We start from the raw sequence: 22,038 nt of genomic DNA on the forward strand, positions 1-22,038 counted from the left end.
ATCACTGACTGACAGTAACTCAGCATTACCATTCAGTGGCTGCAGCATGCGTTTCAGCGCTAGGACATTATGGTCATGTGTGTGTATGTATCGAATGAGTGTGTTTGTGTGTGTCTCTGTCTGTGTGTGTGCACGGGACAGAAGCGCCAGTCGTTGGTCTTGGAATGCTGTGTTTGACTGCGTGTGGGAGGGGCAGGGTCCTTAGGGAGGAGAGTGAAGAATTAGGTAAGGGGGGAGAGAGAGAGAGAAAATATACATATTGGGTTGCACAGCGTCACTAAGTACGTTTATATGAACACTTATAATTCAATATTAAACTGATTATGGCAGAACGCTGAGTATGGCATTAGTCATGTAAACGCCTTACTCTGCTTATCTTAATGGGCGTTAGGTCAAAATCCAAGTAAGCATCCGGCGATTAAAACATCTGGTTTTCTGAGGAATCTTTCAAATTATTAGGACATGTAAACACCTTAATTGGACTTCCAGTGTTTGTATTTGATCTGCGTATGTGCTAGCACCTCAGCACAAGCATCCCTCTTATGCGCGAGTGAAGTGAGTTTGGGAAAAACTGAAAGTATGCATCTGAACTGTATGTGTCCCAACTCAAATAGGCTTCCCCAAAAAGTCCCATCAGGTAGCCTGATTTCAGATGTGTCCATGGAAACAGGATTATTATGGAAATCGTTCTTCTTGCAAAGCATGTAAACGTGATCTGACTATTCACAATAATTGTATTGTGTGCATGTAACCATACTCATTGGTCTGATAAACCCAGTGACTGTGCCTGCCTTTAGTGTGTGTTGTGTTTGTGTTCCCTGCTTTGCTGCTTTTGAAAGACGGGGGCAATGCCTTGTTTAAGAAACCATCCTGGAACCCACACATAAAAAAATGCCCTCACAGGTTTTGTAGTGGAAGAAAATAGTGTCAGGTACCAACTGGCTCAGCGCTAGTGTTCATTTGACTGTGGATAACACTCGTGTGTGTGTGTGTGTGTGTGTGTGTGTGTGTGTGTGTGTGTGTGTGTGTGTACTTACATATGTGTGTGCTGCACCTAGTGTAGGTGTTAGCCACCGAGATTAAGACAAAGTTCCAAGCAAACATATCTGGCTGTCTGGCATGCTGTTGGGAAACTTGTAGATAAATAATCGGCCAATCGCGACTATTTATTCAGATTTAATGGGTAGGAAGCAGTGCGATTGGAGGCCTTCCTGTAGCAGTGAGTTCTGGGGTGGTTGGCCAGGCCGAGGTCTCTCCACCACCATGCCACGGTTCAATGCAGTCTTTGTGAGAGGAGTGCTAGACTTCATGTTTGACTTATCAAGGCCAGATGGACAGTACTGTGAAGGGGCTCTCTGTGTGCTGATAAGGATGCAGAGTGTGTGTGTGTGTGTGTGCACAGAATGATGGCTGTTTTTATTTTATTTATTATCTACTTGGGTCCTTTAGTCTTTTCATTATTCAATATGCATGGACTAACTCTCTCTTGTTCTCTCTCTCTCATCTCGTTCTCTTTGTCTGTCTCCCCCACCTTCCTCTCTCTCTAGTGGACATTAACTCTGCACTGCCCCTACGTCTGCCCCCGACTGCCATCCCCATGGACCTACGCATCGACCAGCACCAACACCAGCAGCAGCATCACCAGCAGCAGCAGCTGTCCATGTCTCCGTCTGCAGCCCAGGCGTCTGCAGCCCAGGGTAGAGAGCAGCAGCTGCAGCAGGAACTCCTGTCCCTGAAACAGAAACAACAGATCCAGAGACAGCACCTTATCGCTGAGTTCCAGAGGCAACATGAGCAGCTCAACCGCCAACATGAAGCCCAGCTACAGGAACATGTTAAGGTGGAGAGGGGGAGGGGGGAGGGAGGCGGGGGATTGTAAGGCTCAGCTCCAGAAGCATGTCAAGAAAGACGGTTATTTCCCTTTCATACATGTCTAAACTAGATCTCTCTCAGTGCAGCAGAAGCCTTTCAGCCCTATGATATTAGCCCTGCTCTTGGGTCAGTGTTTGGGGCTGTAAGTGACCTAGAGTCTGTAGATTGAAGGGCTGAGGGCTGGTCCCAGTACAGTGCTAACAGCACAAGGGCTCCTTTGGCCTGCGGTGGGGCTGGAAGACCACTCAGGTAGCAGAGAGTGACGCAAAGCCCAGGCAGGGAGACCAAGGCTCAATCACCCCCATTCAGAGCCTGTACACACACACACACACACACACACACACACACACACACACACACACAGAGAGAGAGAGAACTGCAGCACACACACATCTCTGCCTGTCACCAATCACCAAGACATGTCAAAGAGTGGGAAAGAAAGGTGTATTGGAAGAGAAAGAAATTGATTATACTTGTTCTCCCTGTATACCTCTATGTAACTCTTTAGGTTAAGGTGTCTCCCCATAAATGCACCAAAGGCTGCATTCCAAACTTAAAACACTCCCTTCCATCTGCCCTTGACTATTGAAAGGGGGAAAGTTTCCCCAGTTTGGAACCTAGCCAACACCATACCGTGCCTGCCTGCTGCCCTTCTCTCACGCACCTCCTCACCTCCCATATGAATCTATCCATCAGCACGACTCTTATTCCAGTCACTTTTCCTTGACGGTAAACACGGGTGCATGTCCTCGCTAGCAGGCGGTTATTTAAAGCACACAAAACCATCCAAGGCAATAACAAACATACAGGCCAAATTACGTCCAGTCAAATTAATCAAATATTGGAGTTGGGCGCTCTACTAAGGAGAGAGGCTGGGGTTGGCTGGATGTGTGTGTGTGTGTGTCGATCTAATGGATCAGTGGATAGAAACAGCAGTTTGATGGTGATGTAGAGGGTCCATGGTACGTACAGAGAGAACACTTGCATGGATTAATACCTAGGACGGTGCTTGGGCTTGGGCTTGGGCTGAGGCTGAATGGATGGGTTGTGATAACGTGAGGTGGCCAAGCTAGCATGTTCACTTGGGTCTTGGGTGAACGTGTCAGGAGGGGAATGGGGAATAGCTGCGTGAGGCAAGACCTGCAGGGCAAGGAGAGAAAGAGGAATCGAAATAACTATTGGCTCCTGGCCCCTGAACCAACAGCAGGATGTTGTACCAACGTTGTATTAACATTATAACACCGTTGCTGTAACTTAATGTTGTGTTATCCCCACAGCACCAACATTAACTCCTGGCCCTGAAGCATCAGCAGGACGTTGTAGTAACATTATGTTGTGTTATCCCCCAGCACCAGCAGGAGCTCTTGGCCCAGGATGTTGTATTAACATTGTGTTCCCCCCCATGCAGCACCAGCAGGAGCTCCTGGCCCTGAAACATCAGCAGGAGCTGTTGGAGCACCAGAGGAAGATGGAGAACCACCGTCTGGAGCAAGAGCTGGAGAAACAACAGAGAGAACAGAAACTACTGCTGCTCAAGAACAAGGAGAGAGGACAGGAGAGTAAGCAGCGATAACACTACATTATAATATTAGAACTAGTATAACTAAAATGGGGCGACTATGTACAAAAAGTGCTGTATTTTCTGAACGGTTCACCCGATATGGATGAAAATACCCTCAAATTAAAGTTGGCAGTCTGCACTTTAACCTCCATAGTCATTGTCTGATTTCAAATCCAAACTTTTGAAGTATTCAGCCAAAAGAAGAAAAAATACTTCAAGGTCCCAATAATTACAGAGGGCACTGTATATCTCTCTCTCACACCTAACCAACCTCCATTCCGGTCATCTATTCTGGAGTGTAAGTGCTTGTCTGGTGTTGCCGTGCCGCCTGCTCTCTGTCAGTGGAGAGGTGTTGAGGGAGACAGGCAGCACGCTACAGGTAATGGGGGGGCCTCCCCACCACAAGGCCGCTGGCTCTTTAATCATCTAGTGGAATGGATGGGGTAAACACACACAGGATCACCAGTCAGGATGGATGGAAACGGCAGCTGCCCTGGAGGAGTTTGGTCTGATACAACCCTCATTAGTCTAGAGCTGCGGTCTCCTGCTCTCTCGGTCTCTCTCTCGGTCTCTCTCTCGGTCTCTCTGTCTCTCTCTGTCTCTCTCGGTCTCTCTGTGTCTCTCTCTGTCTCTCTGTGTCTCTCGCTCTCTGTCTCTCTCTCGCTCTCTCTCTGTCTCTCTCTCACGATAATCACAACGGTTCACCCGATATGGATGAAAATACCCTCAAATTAAAGCTGACAGTCTGCACTTTAACCTCATAGTCATTGTTTGATTTCAAATCCAAACTTTTGGAGTATACAGCCAAAATAAGAAAAAATGCTTCACTTTCCCAATAATTCTGGAGGACACTGTATTGTACACCTTTGGGAATTGGAAATGTGACAGTTTGAATATCCCGTCATATCAGTGGGAGTCTTTGATTGATAAAGCTCCTAGTAAACTCTTTGCCTGAAATACCGTCAGAGCTCACACCTACCTTCAGCAATGCCATTTAAACACTTCCTCACTCTGCTATCATATTGCTCAAGACCTTTCCTCCTTGATCTATGTGAAGTGCCTTAAGGCTAGGAATTGGGTGGAAGTGTTCTGTCCCATCGGCAGTGGCGGAGGCTCTAGTGTTTTCTTACTCTGGTACCATGTACCCTCGCCCTCTCAGGTGCGGTGGCCAGTACGGAGGTAAAGATGCGACTGCAGGAGTTTGTGCTGAACAAGAAGAAGGCTCTGGCCCAGAGGAGTCTCAACCACGGGGGGTTGCCCAACGACCCCCGCTACTGGTACGGGTGAGTACACACACACACACACACACTCCTGTCCCGTCAGCTGTGTGGGGAGTGGGTGTGTGTGAGCAGTCCCTTGGTCTGGGGAGGAGATCACACACATGGAGGACACAGCAGACTATGTGGTCCTGTTGAGAGGAGCTCTCTCACCCTCCTCAGCATTGAGTGTTTATTATCGAGCCGTGGAACCCACGTCCAGCTGTGGTCTGTGTGCTCAGTATCAGGTGCTGTGTGTGTGTTCATGTTTATAGTAGTCCTTAGTAGAAACTGTGTGATCACTGTTTCCAATTGACTGAGTTTCCCTGTCTGAGTAAAATCATCCTGCACACACCTCACACATACAGTAAACCACTTTTCCCAAAGTAGGTCATGGTAAGAATTACTACCATGATGACCCAGTGGAGTATTGAGTCAGTATTATCAGGACTGTCTCTCCTTTCTCTCTCTCTCTCCCCTCTCCCTCCCTCGCTCTATGTAAAGAGTCACTCAGCACTTTAACGCTAACTGACCCAGTGGAGTATTGAGTCAGTATTATCAGGACTGTCTCTCTCCTCACGGTCTCTCTCTCGCTCTCTCCTTCTCCTCTCTCTCTCCCCCCTCTCACCCTCCCTCGCTCCATGTAAAGAGTCACTCAGCACTTTAAAGCTAACAGTCCTTCAGACCAGAAAAGAGGTAGAGAGGGGGGTGTACACACCACAGAGTGTGTTCACTAGACCAGAACATGGGTTTGGGCCTGTGCCAGCACAGTTTACCTTACTGCCTGAGAACAGTCCTGCTCTGTAGCAGAGTAGCTAACCTCACAGGACAGACAGCTCTGCTCTGCCCATCTTCCACCGCCACCGCAGGGTGACTGGAAACCAATCTCCTCAGGCTGTACTTCAGCCTGCCCTACCCACTACTGAGGCGCAGCTTTAGAATATTGAGACACACCCCATCCTATAATCCTGTATGAGGAGTGAGGTCGTGGCTTTAGGCTATTGAGACACACCCTATCCTGTAATCCTGTATGACGAGTGAGGTCGTGGCTTTAGACTATTGAGACACACCCTATGCTGTAATCCTGTGTGAGGAGTGAGGTCGCGGCTTCAGACTATTGAGACACACCCCACCACAGTGTTGTGTGATGAAGGATCTGACGGTGTGTGTGCTCTTGCGTGTGTGTGTGTGTGTGTTGCTGCAGGAAAACTCAGCACACTTCCCTGGACCAGAGCTCTCCTCCTCAGACTGGTATGGGTGCCTACAACCACCCTGTCCTGGGCATCTACAACGCTAGAGACGACTTTCCCCTCCGCAAGACAGGTACTAAACACACACACACACACCTTGCTCTGCTAGAGGACTGTCCAGTAGACTCTATGCATGCTTACACCTCCCCTTATTTAGATAGAATTAGAGCCTCTCACCATTAATCAAACCCAAATTAGGCTGTCAGGGGCTCTGCTGCCCCCTCGATGGAATCCCCAGGGCTCTGAGAGGTACTGTAAAGCTGTGAGGGGAGGGGTTTATGGAGTTCACTTCAGCAAAGCAGCACTGAGAAGCTATACATTATTTGAGTTAACTGCTGATATTAATATTGACAATATTACCACCTAAAATGTGCCAAACATGCATTGCTATGCTGGCATGGCCTACTGTACCTACAGGGGGATATTTGAAAGGTACTGTAATATGTGACGGACCCTTTATCACCCTGCCAAGGTTATCATTTCTAAATCATACATCATGAAAAATGAGTACCCTGAGCCCCGGTCGCAGAGTGAACAAAAAATCCCCTTTCTGTAGTTTAGAGAGGTGTACACCACTGACAGTAGACTAAGTGTAAACTAAAATGGTGTGGCCGGGCCGTGCCGGGGTGTGAAGCGGTGGTCTTCCAGTATAATTATTCACTTAGCGGGCAGGGCCTGTATGAACAGAGCACGGCCATGTTGACTCTAGCCCCAAGGCTGACTCAAGCTGTAGATGCACCACAGTTGACACTGGCCACTGAGACCACATTCCACCAAGACTGGGAGAGACGAGAGGAGACGGGGAGGAGAGGAATAAAACAGGGGGAGTGTGGGGGAAAGGAATGGTGGAAGAGGAGAAAAGCCTCAAGGCTGCAGATAGACCACAGTTGACACTGGCCACATTCCACTAGAGGAGAGACGTTTTGGAAAAGAGACGGTTGGAGAAGAGGTTGGGGAATAGGAGAGATGAGAGAGAAAGAAGGGAGAGGGAGTAGAGGAGAGGAGAAGGGAAAGAAAGAGGGAGGGAGGAGGAGGAGGGAGGAGGGAGGAGAGTTTAGGGAATTTGCTTTTACCTGCAGTTCTTTAACAGTGATGGGCATGAAGGAAAATGAGACAAGGAGCCTCTTAAGATCATTGAGACCCACATGCTGTGTTAGCTACATGCTAGCAATATCGCCATTAGAGACTTTGGATTAAAAACCATTTACTGTAGCTAGTGTACCTCAAACTGAACCAACTCTCTACAGAACATGCCTTTCTCAATGACATGGAGGTTTGTGAAGCGATGCAGGGAGATATTTGCCGTTTTGTGAGGTTTACTTATGTTAATGCTAGGTTGGGCACCGTTAGAAGAGCTGGTTATTTCATTGCTTCTACATAAATCTGGGGGCTGGCGTCTCACGCTACTTGTAACAGTCACAAGATCCAACAACGCTCTCTTGCCTCTTACACACACACACACACACCTTCCTCCTGAGCGGTAGCATTCTTTCCGTGCAGCGATAATGCGATTTTGAATCAGTGTAGTTGCGATTCTTTTTTTGTTTTGCATTGTAAATATTGTTTTGTTGAGTCCATCCAAATGTCCATGCTAGCCATGCAATTTTTGTGTGTGTGATTTAGACGCAGATTTGAATATGACCCTGCATCACGCCACACCCCTCCCCCCAAATATTTGACATACATAACACTTAGTCTCCCGCTGTCTGGCGTTCTCTCTCTATCTCCCCCTCCCCATTCATAGGGGTTTGTAGACAGGCTGACAGGCTTTATATCACAATGTGGTTCCAACTTCCATCAATGGGACACTCACTGTTAACAAGTACATTAACCCCTGTCTCTGTCCATTCAGCCAACATGGTGTTTTATACCTTACATCTCTAGCCATTAGCAAGGCTGTAAGTTCATCCGGCCTATCTAGGCCAGCCTTGACATGAAATACATGGAAGCATACAGAGGCTAGTTGATAGGCGAGCCGGGACCCCACATCATGACCCTAACATGGAGCGGTATGGTAGCTAGGTATCCCTTCACAGTCACAGCCCCTATACCCTTCAAACTCAACTCTGGACCACCAAGCCAGTTCCACTGCGTTTTTTCATTGTTCCCCTCTAATTAGGGACTGATTTAGACCTGAGACACCAGGTGGGTGTAATTAATTATCAGATAGAACAGAAAACCAGCAGGCTCCGGACCTCGCAGGGTAAGAGTTGAATACCCCTGCGCCTATACGGTATGAAAATAGCATATTTGGTCATTGATAAGCGCCTAAATTAGAATGCAGTGGCTGTACAGTAAAATGCTATACATGACATCAGAGCTCAGGGTCTCTGCTTTATAGCGCTGTATGGGATTCAGCTGACATACGTTGCCAGGGGCAACAACAAGATACCCCCATCCCTCCCGCTAATTGAGCTTCTTTTGCTAATGTTTTGTTGTCTGAGTGAGGGGAATGCTATAAATGAAAAGGGACTTGATGTGTTCTAAAAGATGAGACATTGAGGATTATAATAAATACCGCTTTGATGTCATACAAGCAAACCACACGGAAATGTGCACTTCACATTTCCATATTATATAATGAATGTAATTTACAGTATCAATGTTTATGATTGCAGTTTTTGATGTACAGTTCCAACAATGACATGGCTTCATAGCTTGGGTTGTTTTGAACAGATGTTTGTGGTATTGTGAAGATAGTTAGCCGTGGAGCATGCTCATGACTCCATTCTATGCGCATCACATTTACTATCTGTCTCTGAAGTACAAAAACACAGTAAGATTGTATTTTACAACTTAGCTAGTCATGTTGGCAATAGAAAAAGCTTTCAAATGATGCCCATCTGACCCAGATTGCAATTTATAATGGACAGTTTTTTGATTGCTTAAACAACAACAGTAATTGTGTGATGGTGGGGATGTAGGGCTGTGTTCCAAACAAAAAGCTTGTTGTCTACGCAAATGTCCTGGTACTTGTTAAAGTTCATGATGCCGTTGACCTTAACAAGGGCCCCAGGACTAGTGGAAGCAAAATAGCCCCATAACATCAAAGATCCACCACCATATTATACAGTTGGGGTGAGGTATGTTCTGCATATGTATTGTTCTTTCGAAGGCATGGCCAAAGACCGCTCTTTTCGTGTCATGTGACCATAGCACCGCCTGGAGTTTGCTAAAGGGGATTGGAACCGGTAATAATTTGGACCCCTTTCTTTTTGAGATTTGTTGTTATTACTTGTCTATAAATCTATTTCTCAGAGCAATTGTATTAGTATAAAATATTATAATTGTTGAATTGTTTGGAGCGTACAATAGCTCCGTGTTTTAGTTGTTTAGTTGATGCAGTCTTTTTTCCTCATCTTTATCAAGGGATCCAATAATTCCGCACCCCACTGTATATCGTGCTATGACCTGGCCTGAAACCATGGGATCAATGGGACACAGACCTCACTGTTAACAAGTACATTAACCCCTGTCCCCATCCCTGTCTCTGTCCATTCAGCCATTCAGCCAACATGGGGGTTTAATAAGCTCTAGCAATTAGAAAAGCTGCAAGTTCATCCACATTTTTGTTGTCTGAGTGAGGGGAATGCTGTAAATGAAAATGGACTCTGTGTTCTGAAAGATGAGACGTTGAGGATTATAATTGCTGCTTTGATGTGATACAAACAAACCACACCCCCAAATGTGCACTTCACATTTCCGTATTATAAAACGTATGTAATGTACAGTTCCAACGATGACATGGCATCATACCCTGGGCTGCTTTGAAAGGAATGAGCCGATTGTGGTATTGTGAAGAAAGTTACCTGTGGAACACGCTCATGACACCATTCTTTGCGCACCAAAATGACTATCTGTTTCTCTGAAGAGCCTTGTGAAAGCCTAACACAGTAAGAGCATATTTGATAACTTAGCTAGTTATGTTGGCAATAGAAAAAGCTTTCAAATGATGCACGTCTGATCCAGATTGAGATTTGTAATGTACCGTTTTTGGATTGCGTCAACAACAGTAATTGTGTGATGGCGGGGAACTGGGGATGCAGGGCTGTGTTTTAAACCAATACAGCTAGGAGAGCTCAAAGAAGCACCTAATAGTTGAAGTCTCTTTCCTTGAGTCATAAAAGTGCATTGAAGTTACTTAGGAACTGTGCCCACTTTGGAGAGCTGTGTGGACACTTGGAGACACCAGTTAGACCTCTCAGTTCAAACCCTGATCATCAATCAATCAATCAATCAATTTTATTTTATATAGCCCTTCTTACATCAGCTAATATCTCGAAGTGCTGTACAGAAACCCAGCCTAAAACCCCAAACAGCTAGTAATGCAGGTGTAGAAGCACGGTGGCTAGGAAAAACTCCCTAGAAAGGCGAAAGTGTGCAACTACCCCACATTTTCCAGGAATAGTCCTATTGCGTTACTGAATGTATCCAGAGTATTTTTAGATTTTGTTTCCCCGAAAAACACTGCGAAAAGTAAAGTGTTCCCTTTCAATTGCTGCCATGGTTATGCACATGCAATTCATATTTCTTCTGTTAGAAACATTTTCAATTTGGCCCTATCCATATAGACCAATCCCCACGAGGGTCAGAGGTTAATAGGTTTAAAGGTGGGCTCTGTATGAATGAATCCATGTTCCTCTTTTGTCTGTTCTCAAATGGGGGACCATTCAATTTGTCCAAGCGTGTGTCATGTCATCCGTTCAATAGCGCCTTACATGATTACATTTGACGCCCCCAGACTTTCTCCCGTAGTAGCGCAGTCCAGCGGACACCTTTTGAATGATGAAACTAGCGCCTGCATCATTAGTCTGTGTTGCTTGTTAAACAGAGGAAAAACAAGGATAGCGGGTGGAATGGAGATAGAGAGGGCTCTTGTTCTTCCACTCCTGCTTTGTGCGCTTTGTTTTTCCAGAAGGACTGAAATAGCGCCCTGGCTGGATAATTAGTACTGGACTTCTATTGGTTAGCAGGGTCCCTATGGAGGGCCCTGATTGTCCGTGCTGTGTAAACAGAACATTAGCATCATTGCAGAACGTGGTAGTCTTGACATTGCGTTCCCTCTCTCCGTCTTTGTCTTTCTCCGTACTCTCCATTTGAATGCACACTGACAAAGCCTGCTGTAATTGACAATGTCGCTCCCAGGAATCAGTTCATTCCCCCATACACACTACTCTCTCATTTCCTTGTTGATGTGGCTAGCGCAGCTTTTCCCAACCCTCAACGCTCTGTACATTGTAATGGGGATGAAACGTACCTCATCCACCACCATGATGGTGTACAGCAGCACAGTCTGTGGAACTTAGTCGTTGATGGTTGGATAAAATGGACCCTGTGTGATCGATAGGTTTTACCTAAACAAATGTTGTTTGCCTCAACAAAACTGTGGTTTACTGCGGTTTAAGTTGCAGGGATAAGGTATGAAAGAGCTGTATCAGAACCATAGACCTCTCTTGAGTCTTAGTTACAAGCCTGGGTTGTGTTTGTCATAGTCAGATAACCATATCTGTGCTCTCTCTCTCTCGTGCTCTCTGTCTCTCTCTCTCTGTCTCTCTCTTGCTCTCTTTCTGTGTTTGTCTGTCTTGTAGCCTCTGAGCCCAACCTGAAGCTACGTTCTCGTCTGAAGCAGAAGGTGAGCGAGCGACGGAGCAGCCCTCTACTGAGGCGCAAAGACAGCCCTATCACAACCGCCAAGAAACGCTCACTGGATATGGCAGGTAGGACACACTCAACGTTTTGGAGAGGAACAGGCAAGAGGTACAGACCTCACACAGAACAGAGCTGTGTAGTAGATGTAACATGGAAGAGATGACTAACTGACTGGTTGTATGAGGGTCATGTTGTGCTGTAGACTTGGTGTGGAACAGTCATGACTGAGTAATGCTATTCATAAATTCTCCAGATTCAGCGTGTAACAGCGCTCCTGGATCCGGCCCCAGCTCTCCTAACAACAACAGCATCAGCAACATCCCCAATGAGAACGGCATCACTGTGGCAGTCTCCAACAGCATTGATGTGTCCCTGGCCCAGCGGTTGTGTGGTGGTGAACTCAGCCAGCTGTCTCTGTACACCTCCCCCTCCCTCCCCAACATCACCCTAGGTCTGCCTGCCACGGCCACCTCTGCTTCCAACGTAAGACTCTCTGTTGATCTATTTTTCTCTCTTCTCCTCTCTCTCTCTCTCTCTCCCTCTCTCCCTTCTCTGTGTCTGTCTCTCTCTGGATTCACACAGGATTTATGGTATGTTGCCTGTAAAAACAGGGTAATGTTTATATGACCCCCTTTCAAACAGTCCCATTTTTACCACATTCTCGCCGGCATAAGCCTTTTATATATCCCGTGCGCATGCCGGCACCATTGACGAGTGAGAGTGGGAGTAGGGGGTGTGCCGATGTGGGTGGGTGTGTATTTTAATAAACCCATTGAATATACACCATCACAAAGAAATCCATTATTCATTTGTTTAGGCAGGTCCTAAGAAACATAAGACTAATAAAATTTATTCTCAAAAGAATAGAATAGGCTATTTTGAGTTGAATTATGTTACTGGCATGGACAACCTATAGGCTACATGGCTGTGCCATGCAAATGAAATCAATAGTTGATTTTTTTCACTAAGCAGACGACACACTTCCATTCCCCTGCCATGATCACGGACAACACACATATATGCATTTTATAGTAAGACTATAATGCAATATAACCTAACAAAATCTGAATTTTTAAGTCTCATGGGAACGTGTGGAACCGCTGTCATATAACAATGTGTGCCAAAGCCGGTAACAATGAAAGGCCACGTTTTATACTGAGGGGGTGGCGGGACATTGAAAAATAATACCGCAGTCATTACTAGGTCGGTTGGCAGAAATATAAGTACAGGCTTTCTTACCGGCAACACCTTTCACAGATAAAGAAAAATTAGCGGCATGCTAAAGTTGGCGGGTTTCCGTCTTGGTATGAACGGGATATTTGTTTATCTAGCACTCTCTCTCTTTCCCCCTCTTTCTCCTTTTCTCTGTCACATGAGATGGAGAAACAACGAAAGAACGACACTGTGTTTTGGGGGCAACCACCACTTAAAGATGAATTCACAAATCACAATATTGCAAAGATAAATCAGTTTAGAATAGCAATGACAACAGGCTTGTAATGTAACTGTCTTCCACAAGCTAGTGGTGGGAAACCAGTAAAGACTATAGAAACATAAAACCAATGTCAGTTTAACATATCAATCATTCAATCAAATTTTATTTGCCACACGTGCCGAATACAACAGGTGTAGACCTTACAGTGAAATGCTTACTTACAAGCCCTTAACCAACAATGCAGTTTCAAGAAAATAACAATGTTAAGTAAAAAATAGATAAGTAAAAAAAAAGAAGCAAATAGTTAAAGAGCAGCAGTAAAATAAAATAACAGTATGGAGATATATACAGGGGGTACCGGTTAGTATACCAACAGTTCTATATAAAGTACTTCTATTCTCCAGGTGACCTCAGCCCAGCAGGACGGGGGTCAGCATGCGGCCCTCTCCCTCAGCCCCCCCTTCCTGGGCGGTGCCCACCTAGCCACCTACCTGACTGACGGAGGGGGCGTGGGGGGGCACCGCCCACTACTGCAGCACTTGGTCCTGCTGGATAAGACTGGTGCACACGGGCCCCTACTGGCAGGTGGGTACAGCAGTAGAATGGTACTTGGGCGGAATACACACACACACAGTGTCCCAGTACACTGTGTGCTGTCCTAACAGATACCCCCCCCCCCCCCCCTTCTATTGACAGACTTCCTTTCATCAGCTTCTATTAATCAGGGTCAATGAGCGAGAGAATTGTGCCCACCGGTCCGTTGAAGGAAAACATCCATTGACTCAATTTCCCAGTGCTATTTTCAGCTGACAGTGGAGTAAATGACTGGTGACACGCACAGCCTTGGAAGTGAATGTTTTTTTTTTGGCAGGCTAGAGAAGGTTCTACTTCTCCCAGGCTTGTAATACTGTGCTGCTATTAACCTCCATTCCACTGTTCTGTGATGAACAGAGCCAGTTCTACTCCGGATATTTCTTGTCCTGGGACAAGTGTGCTTGTGTGGATTCAGGCATGTGTATGCACTCCTATAACCATACCCTCCTGTGTGTGTATTCCCAACCCAGGTGTGGACGCCCTCCAGTCTCCCTCCATCCACAAGCTGCGTGGGCAGCACCGTCCCCTGGGTCGGACCCAGTCGGCCCCACTGCCCCAGCAGAACGCCCAGGCCCAGGCCCTGCAGCAGCTGGTGGTCCAACAGCAACACCAACAGTTCCTGGAGAAACACAAACAGCAGTTCCAGCAGCAGCAGCTACACATCAACAAGGTAGAGGAGGACAGGGGATGAGGGTGGAGAGGAGGACAGGGGATGAGGGTGGAGAGGAGGACAGGGGATGAGGGTGGGGAGGAGGACAGGGGATGAGGGTGGGGAGGAGGACAGGGGATGAGGGTGGGGAGGAGGACAGGGGATGAGGGTGGGGAGGAGGACAGGGGATGAGGGTGGGGGAGGAGGACAGGGGATGAGGGTGGGAGAGGAGGACAGGGGATGAGGGTGGAGAGGAGGACAGGGGATGAGGGTGGAGAGGAGGACAGGGGATGAGGGTGGAGAGGAGGACAGGGGATGAGGGTGGAGAGGAGGACAGGGGATGAGGGTGGAGAGGAGGACAGGGGATGAGGGTGGAGAGGAGGACAGGGGATGAGGGTGGAGAGGAGGACAGGGGATGAGGGTGGGGAGGAGGACAGGGGATGAGGGTGAGGAGGAGGACAGGGGATGAGGGTGGGGAGGGGAGGGAGGAGGGAGAGAGAAAGGGTGGGGTATGTGGGCTGGAGGGTGTGTGTGTGTTTGAGATGGTTAATATTCCTCCACAGGTACATTAGGGACAGGAAGCAATGTCCGTGTGTGTGACAGTTGCTAAGGGCACGCCGCCATGGAAACAAAGCGGAACCCACTTCCAGATATGGTCATTCAGGAACTAGGTAGCTGAGCTGAGCGCTGTTTGGTTTGTCCTGCCTGTAATGTGATGTGTGCTCTGTCTCTCTCTCTCTCTCTGTCTCTCGGGAGAGGTGGGTGGATGAAACAAGGGATTCTCTTCTTTTTCTTCTCCTCCATTAGTTTTCCTGCCCTTAGGTGACATCCCCACAAAGAAACAGTAGAGGGTCACCGTTTTGTAACTCATTTACATCGTTTCTCAACATTCAATCAAATGTTCCTTTAAGTTTTTCTTAGTGTTTATCTCTGACCCTGTCTGACCAGAGTCGATCTAATACTGTGTGTGTATATATATATATATATGAAACTAATCTGTCAGAGGAGGGCAGATGGGCTTTGAAGGGCCAGATGGCAAAAATCAATCAGTATGACTTGATCACAGGGTATTAGCTGGCGTAGTCTGTACAGAGTGTACTACTCTATTGTTACAGAGAGGACTGTCATAAAATGGCACCCTATGCACTATGTAGTGCACTACTTTCAGTGCACTATATAGGGAGTGATTTTGGGACGCAGCCGTAGTCAATGGGGAGAGAGGGAGTGGGCCCACTGCATGTGATTCAGGTATATTTCTCTCATAGCTACTGAAAAAGGATGAAGTACGTCCTTAGCAACAGGTTATGTTTACAATGAAACGGAACGTTCCCCTTAGTAATGCGTGTGACGTCAAGGGAGGTTGCCGAGTGCTGCCACACAAGTAGGAAAGAGCACAAAATATGAATAGGGTAATCATTATAAAGAAAGGTTTTGATAAATGTTTGTGGCTCTGCATTAATCGAGCATCTACTGAAAAATCTCTCCATTTCATGATTTTGAACTTTCAGTACTTCCCATTGAGAGAGAGAGAGCGCGAGAGAGAGAGAGTGAGAGAGTGCGAGAGTGAGAGAGATCACTCAGCAGGGAAGGAAAAATAAGGTAGACAGAGAGAGGGAGGGGAAAAGAGCAGCTTGTTTGTAGAGGAAGACTGGGGATGAGGTAGCTGGCGAGGGTTCTGACGTCAATACTGTTCCTCTGGCACCCTGCCACAGGCCCGAGGGCTGACGGGCCTGCCAATAGCACACACACACACAGTCTTGTACAACTAACCTTGTGGGGACACACAATTCAGTCCTATTTTCCCTAACCCCTAAACCAAACCAGTACCCTTACCCTAACTTTAAACCTAATTCTAACACTTAATCTAACTTTAACCCTAAACCCCCTAGAAAAAGCATTTGACCTTGTGGGGACCAAGAAAATGTCCCCAGTTGGTCACATTTTTGTTGGTTTACTATTCTTGTGGGGACTTCTGGTCCCCACAAGTATTGTTAAACACGTCCACACACACAATTAGACCGGAGTCAAATACATTGCTGTGTTTCAATTTCAGCTGAGTATCTGGAAGACTTTTTGCAGTGCAGATATTTTGTAGTGCACTTGTGTTAGATGACTTAGATAATTGTACACAATATTAATATGGGTCAAAGCAAGGTAGCACACTAGACATTTCCAAATAGGCATACTAATGGACCGACACTGATGACTGCTTAAAATACAAATAATTATTTCTGGCCCATTGTATACACACAGGAACACTGCCAAGGCATGTTCCCCTGTACAGAGTGGGATGACTGATTCATTTCCCTGGCACACACACTATCCCCCCTCTCTTTCCTTTCTTTCACTTTAACAAGCTTCATTTCATTTTTCATTTTCAACAAGTGCTCTCAGAGGTTTCCCGTTACCCATTCACAGGGTATGAGAACCTACACACTGGAGTCACTGGAGACAGAGAGGATTGGGGCCAATCCTTGTACCACAACAGAAGAATGTGACCCTGATCATTGTCTCTATTGACCCCTATTCCCGCTCACAGCCGTGATTACAAAGTGATCTAGTTTCCCATTCATGGACAGTGCGTGTGGATAGGAGATGTGGCGCTCAGTGTGCTGCTTTGTGGACAGCTTCTAGCAGCTTTCACTGACTTTTAAAGTCTTAAGGACACACACACCTCAATGTTAAAATGTCGACCACCGTGTCTTAGTAAAGCTACATGTTTCACTATAGAACTCCTGTACCACAACTGTTGTAACAACTGCAATAACTACTGCGTTACTACTGTACTGCATATCATCAATGAATAGACAATGGATTGACCCATACCCTCTCCTCAGATGATGGGCAAGCCCAGTGAGCCCACGGGGGGGCGGCAGCACCAGAGTCACCCGGAGGAGACCGAGGAAGAGCTAAGGGAGCACCAGGCCCTCTCTCCCCAGGACGGAGGCCTTCCGTGTGGGATCACTATCAAACAAGAGCCCCCAGACCCCCAAGAGAACCAGGAGGAGGACATGCATCAGGAACTACTGTTCAGACAGGTAGGAGGGGAGTAGTGATTGAGAGAGAGAGCGAGCGGGATCGAGCTACCACTGGTCAATACGATGTGCTAGTGACGTCATCCTACGTCATACTTCCAGGGTCATGTCCCCGGGCAAGGACTGTACAAGGTGTCGAAAGCGTTCCACAGGGATGCTGGCCCATGTTGACGCCAATGCTTCACACAGTTGTGTCAAGTTGGCTGGATGTCCTTTGGGTGGTGGACCATTCTTGATACACACAGGAAACTGTTGAGCGTTGAAAAACCCAGCAGTGTTGCAGTTCTTGACACAAACCGGTGTGCCTGGCATCTACTACCATACCCCCACTACCATACCCCGTTCAAAGGCACTTCAATATTTTGTCTTGCCCATTCACCCTCTGAATGGCACACATACACAATCCATGTCCTAATTGTCTCAAAGCGTAAAAATCCTTGTTTAACCTGTCTTCTCCCATTTATCTACACTGATTTGAAGTGGATTTAACAGGTGACATCAATAACGGATCACACCTTTCACCTGGTCATTCTCTGTCATAGAAAGAGCAGGCGTTCTTAATGTTTTGTATAGTCAGTGTACTTCACCTGTTAGGAGTTGTAGTTGGTGTATAGTTCTCCTGAAGCGGTGGTCACTGTTCGGCTTCTTCTTGGCCCACAAATATGTTGAAAACCGCCATATGTTAAGTAAATTCACTCGTAAACAAGTATACATTTTAATATATATCTTAAATGACTGCGTTTTCATGACTTAGATTATGCAAATTTTAGGCTCATTCTCAGCATACAAAACGAGGAATCAGAAGTAAAATTGACACGACACTTTCATATTCGTATTGACTTCATGGCACACACAACACACACACACACACACACACACACACACGATTATCTCGTTTAGCAGTAATTGTGTTTATTGAATGATCCACTTGGGCAATAATATGCTATTTCCTGTCCCAGGATGCTATGCTACTGACAAGAGTCCTTCCTTAATGAGAGGAAACCATGCATCTTTCAAATCCACCCTCTCTCCTGCAGATAGATGTCATTCGTTTCGGTTCAGCTCACATAGCTTGACTGCCACCGTGTGGCCAAATGTAGTAAACGCATTGCAAAGAGCAGGTAATGCCTTCAATGTCACAATGGACATGTTGAAAGCTTTCATGCAATTTCTTTCTCTCTCTCTCCTCCCCACCTCTTCCCCCCTCCCCTCCTCCCTCCTGCCCTCCTCTTCTCCTCTTCCCCTCCTCTTCCCACCTTCCCCTCCTCTTCTCCTCTTCCCCTCCTTTTCCCCCCTCCCCTCCTCTTCTCCTCTTCCCCCCTCCCTTCCTCTTCTCCTCTTCCCCTCCTCTTCCCCCTCCCCTCCTCTCCCCTCCTCTTCCCCCCTCCCCTCCTCTCCCCTCCTCCCCTCCTCTCCCCTCCTCTTTCCTCTCTGAGCAGCAGGCCATGTTGTTGGAGCAGCAGAGAATCCACCAGCTGAGAAACTATCAGGCTTCCATGGAGGCAGCCGGTCTGTCAATCAACTTCCCAGGTCACCGCCCCCTCTCCAGGGCCCAATCGTCTCCGGCCTCCGCTTCCTCCTTCCACCTCTCCGTGCCGCCCCCTGAGCCTCCCACCAAACCTCGCTTCACCACTGGTTAGCAGTAGTGCTCTTCTCTTTCATATCTTTCTCTTGGTCTGTCGTTCCTTTATCACTCCTTCTTTTGCTCTGTCAGTTTGTTGTTTCCACGTGTGTGTGTGTGTGTGTGTCAGTGGTAATGTGTGTGTGTGTGTGTTAATGTCCTGGTTTTGTCCTGCAGGGTTGGTGTATGACTCTCTGATGCAGAAGCACCAGTGTATGTGTGGGAACACACACACCCATCCGGAGCACGCCGGCCGCATCCAGAGCATCTGGTCCAGACTGCAGGAGACAGGACTGAGGGGACAGTGTGAGGTACATTCTAAAGGCTTCTCCTTCAACCATCCTTCTTTGCTATTCTCTGTTGTAGTTGGTTTTTTACATTATTTATAGTCTTCAAACAAGGGTGAATTGAATGCATTTATGTTGCTAGGAGTTACCAACTGATGCATAAAATGACATCATTGCTTAACCTTTCCATGTACTTTGTCATTTTTGATTCACTTAAACATAGAGAAAAGAAAGGAAATTAATAGAATGGAAATGCTACATGTCTCGTGTGTGTGTGTGTGTGTGTGTGTGTGTGTGTGTGTGTGTGTGTGTGTGTGTGTGTGTGTGTGTGTGTAGTGTATCCGTGGTAGGAAGGCCACTCTGGAGGAGCTCCAGACAGTCCACTCTGAAGCCCACGTCCTGCTGTATGGAACCAACCCCCTCCGACAGAAACTAGACTGTTCAGTCACGCCCATGTTGGTCAGATTACCATGTGGAGGAGTGGGGGTGAGTCTTCCTCTTATTCCCAACTTCTTCTTCTTCCTCCTCCTCCTCTTCCTCTTCATCATCCTCTTCCTCTTCTTCCTCTAACTCCTCTTCCTGCTCTTCCTCGTATTCCTCTTCATCCTCCTCTTCCTCCTCCTCGTCGTCCTCCTCCTCTCTTACCCCTACTCTTCTTTCCCTCTTGCTCCTCCTCCTCTATAGTCAAATCATTAAAGGGATATTTTGGGATGTTGTCAATGAACCCATTTATCTATTTCCCCAGAGTCAGATGAACTCGTGGATACAATAGGTATGTCTCTGTGTCCAGTGTGAAGGAAGTTAGAGGTAGTTTCACCAGCTAGTGCTAACTGGACTTAGCACAATAACTGGACATCTATGGTAACAGCTAGCATGCTAGCTTATGGTAACATGCAAGCTGTTACCACAGACGTCCAGTCATTGTGCTAACGCTAGTTAGCAACTTCTTTCAAACTGCACACAGACATAAAAGTGGTATCCACGAGTTCGTCTGACTCTGGGGAAGTAGATAAAGAGCTTGACTGCCAACATCCCGAAGTATCCCTTTAACTGTGATGATGATGACGATTGCAGGTGGACAGTGACACCATCTGGAACGAGGTCCACTCCTCTACTGCAGTTCGTCTGGCTGTAGGTTCTGTGGTGGAGCTGGTGTTCAAAGTGGCCACTGGTGAACTGAAGGTGCGTCCTCTCTATCCTCCTTCTCCTTTTCATCCCTCTACTCCTCCATTAAGGTTAGGTCGCTCTACACTTTTTTCCTCTTATTCACAAAGGATGCACTCAATCACTCCCCCTCATGGATGGAGTTGTGGGTAATGTAGTTGTTGCGTCTGGTTCCCAGAACGGCTTTGCTGTAGTTCGACCCCCTGGACACCATGCAGAAGAGAGCACTCCCATGGGGTTCTGCTACTTTAACTCAGTAGCCATCGCAGCCCGACTGCTCCAACAGAGACTCAACGTCTGCAAGATCCTCATAGTAGACTGGGTGAGTTTATGCTGGTCCTCACCTGGCCTTTTAAAGAGAAAGTGGGTTTTGTAAATGGCTGTAGAATTACCATGGGATGTAAGATGACAAAATGGGACAATGGGACAATAGTCATCTGATTGGCCATGTGTGCTGTCCATCAGGATGTTCACCATGGCAACGGGACCCAGCAGGCGTTCTACGACGACCCCAACGTACTGTACCTGTCTCTCCATCGCTACGACGACGGAAACTTCTTCCCTGGCAGCGGAGCACCCGACGAGGTAATGACGACAAATATCATGGAAACATGGTGTGTGTGTGTGTGTGTGTGTGTTCTCATGGCTATTACTCCCATCCCTTCTCTGTCAGGTGGGCAGTGGTCAAGGAGTAGGCTTTAATGTTAACATGGCCTTCACCGGGGGGCTGGAGCCCCCTATGGGAGATGCAGAGTACCTGGCAGCCTTCAGGTAACACACAACATACCCTTCTCATGCCTCTGACACACACACTTACCCCATCAGACATGCCACCAGGGGTCTTTTCACAGTCCCCAAATCCTGAACAAATTCAGGAAAGCTTACGGTATTATATAGAGCCATTATTGCATGGAACTCCGTTCCATTTCATATTGATCAAATGAACAGCAAAGCTGGTTTCAAAAAACTGATAAAGCAACATCTCACGGCACAACGCCTCTCACCTATTTGACCTAGATAGTTTGTGTGTGTATTGATATGTAGGCTACGTGTGCAAGTTTAAAATGTATGTAGTTCTGTCCTTGAGCTGTTGTCTAATGTTCTGTATTGTGTCATGTTTCATGTTCTGTGTGGACCCCAGGAGCTTTCACAACAGCTAATGGGGATCCTAATAAAATACCAAATACCAAAAAACACACATGAACTGAAGTTGATAAACTCTCTCTTTATCTCCCTCTCTCCCTCTCCCTCTCCCTCTCCCTCTATCTCTCCCTCTCCCTCTATCTCTCCCTCTCCCTAGGTCTGTGGTGATGCCCATAGCTAATGAGTTTGCTCCTGACGTGGTGCTGGTGTCCTCAGGCTTCGACGCCGTCGAGGGCCACCCTCCTCCCCTAGGCGGTTACATCCTCACCTCCAAATGTACGTATATGTGTAAAGTAGCACTGGTGCAATGATATCTGGATCTTTATTTTGGATCCCCATTAGCTGACGCCGCCATGACAACAGCTAGTCTTCCTGAGGTCCAGACACAAAACATGACAGACAAAAGATGATACACTACTTTAAGTGGGGGTCCACATACTAGTGTATGTCATGTACTGTATTCTTTGCAGCTGTGGTATATTGATGATCCCTCTCTGTCCCTCCCCACCTCCCTTCACACAC

At 47.0% G+C, this 22,038-nt stretch overlaps 1 protein-coding gene across 6 annotated transcripts in view; it reads left to right on the forward strand.

The window, feature by feature from the left end:
- The window catches only part of LOC121547849 (histone deacetylase 4), a 54,998-nt gene that overhangs the window by 28,845 nt on the left and 4,115 nt on the right, over positions 1-22,038 (forward strand). For 5 of the 6 annotated variants that reach the window (XM_041859282.2, XM_041859281.2, XM_045222432.1 and 2 more), the window contains 17 exons: positions 1,548-1,840; positions 3,281-3,431; positions 4,593-4,716; positions 5,894-6,012; positions 11,528-11,656; positions 11,842-12,071; positions 13,428-13,608; positions 14,088-14,287; positions 17,104-17,304; positions 18,741-18,936; positions 19,100-19,233; positions 19,546-19,695; positions 20,284-20,391; positions 20,552-20,695; positions 20,839-20,958; positions 21,047-21,144; positions 21,674-21,792. In XM_041859282.2, coding sequence (XP_041715216.2) covers positions 1,548-1,840; positions 3,281-3,431; positions 4,593-4,716; positions 5,894-6,012; positions 11,528-11,656; positions 11,842-12,071; positions 13,428-13,608; positions 14,088-14,287; positions 17,104-17,304; positions 18,741-18,936; positions 19,100-19,233; positions 19,546-19,695; positions 20,284-20,391; positions 20,552-20,695; positions 20,839-20,958; positions 21,047-21,144; positions 21,674-21,792 — 2,697 coding nt within the window. The remainder of the gene's footprint in view (positions 1-1,547; positions 1,841-3,280; positions 3,432-4,592; positions 4,717-5,893; positions 6,013-11,527; positions 11,657-11,841; positions 12,072-13,427; positions 13,609-14,087; positions 14,288-17,103; positions 17,305-18,740; positions 18,937-19,099; positions 19,234-19,545; positions 19,696-20,283; positions 20,392-20,551; positions 20,696-20,838; positions 20,959-21,046; positions 21,145-21,673; positions 21,793-22,038) is intronic. The other variant, XM_041859280.2, reaches the window with a different exon arrangement.

The sequence above is a fragment of the Coregonus clupeaformis genome, chromosome 9 (assembly GCF_020615455.1).
Source record: "Coregonus clupeaformis isolate EN_2021a chromosome 9, ASM2061545v1, whole genome shotgun sequence".
NCBI lineage: Eukaryota > Metazoa > Chordata > Actinopteri > Salmoniformes > Salmonidae > Coregonus > Coregonus clupeaformis.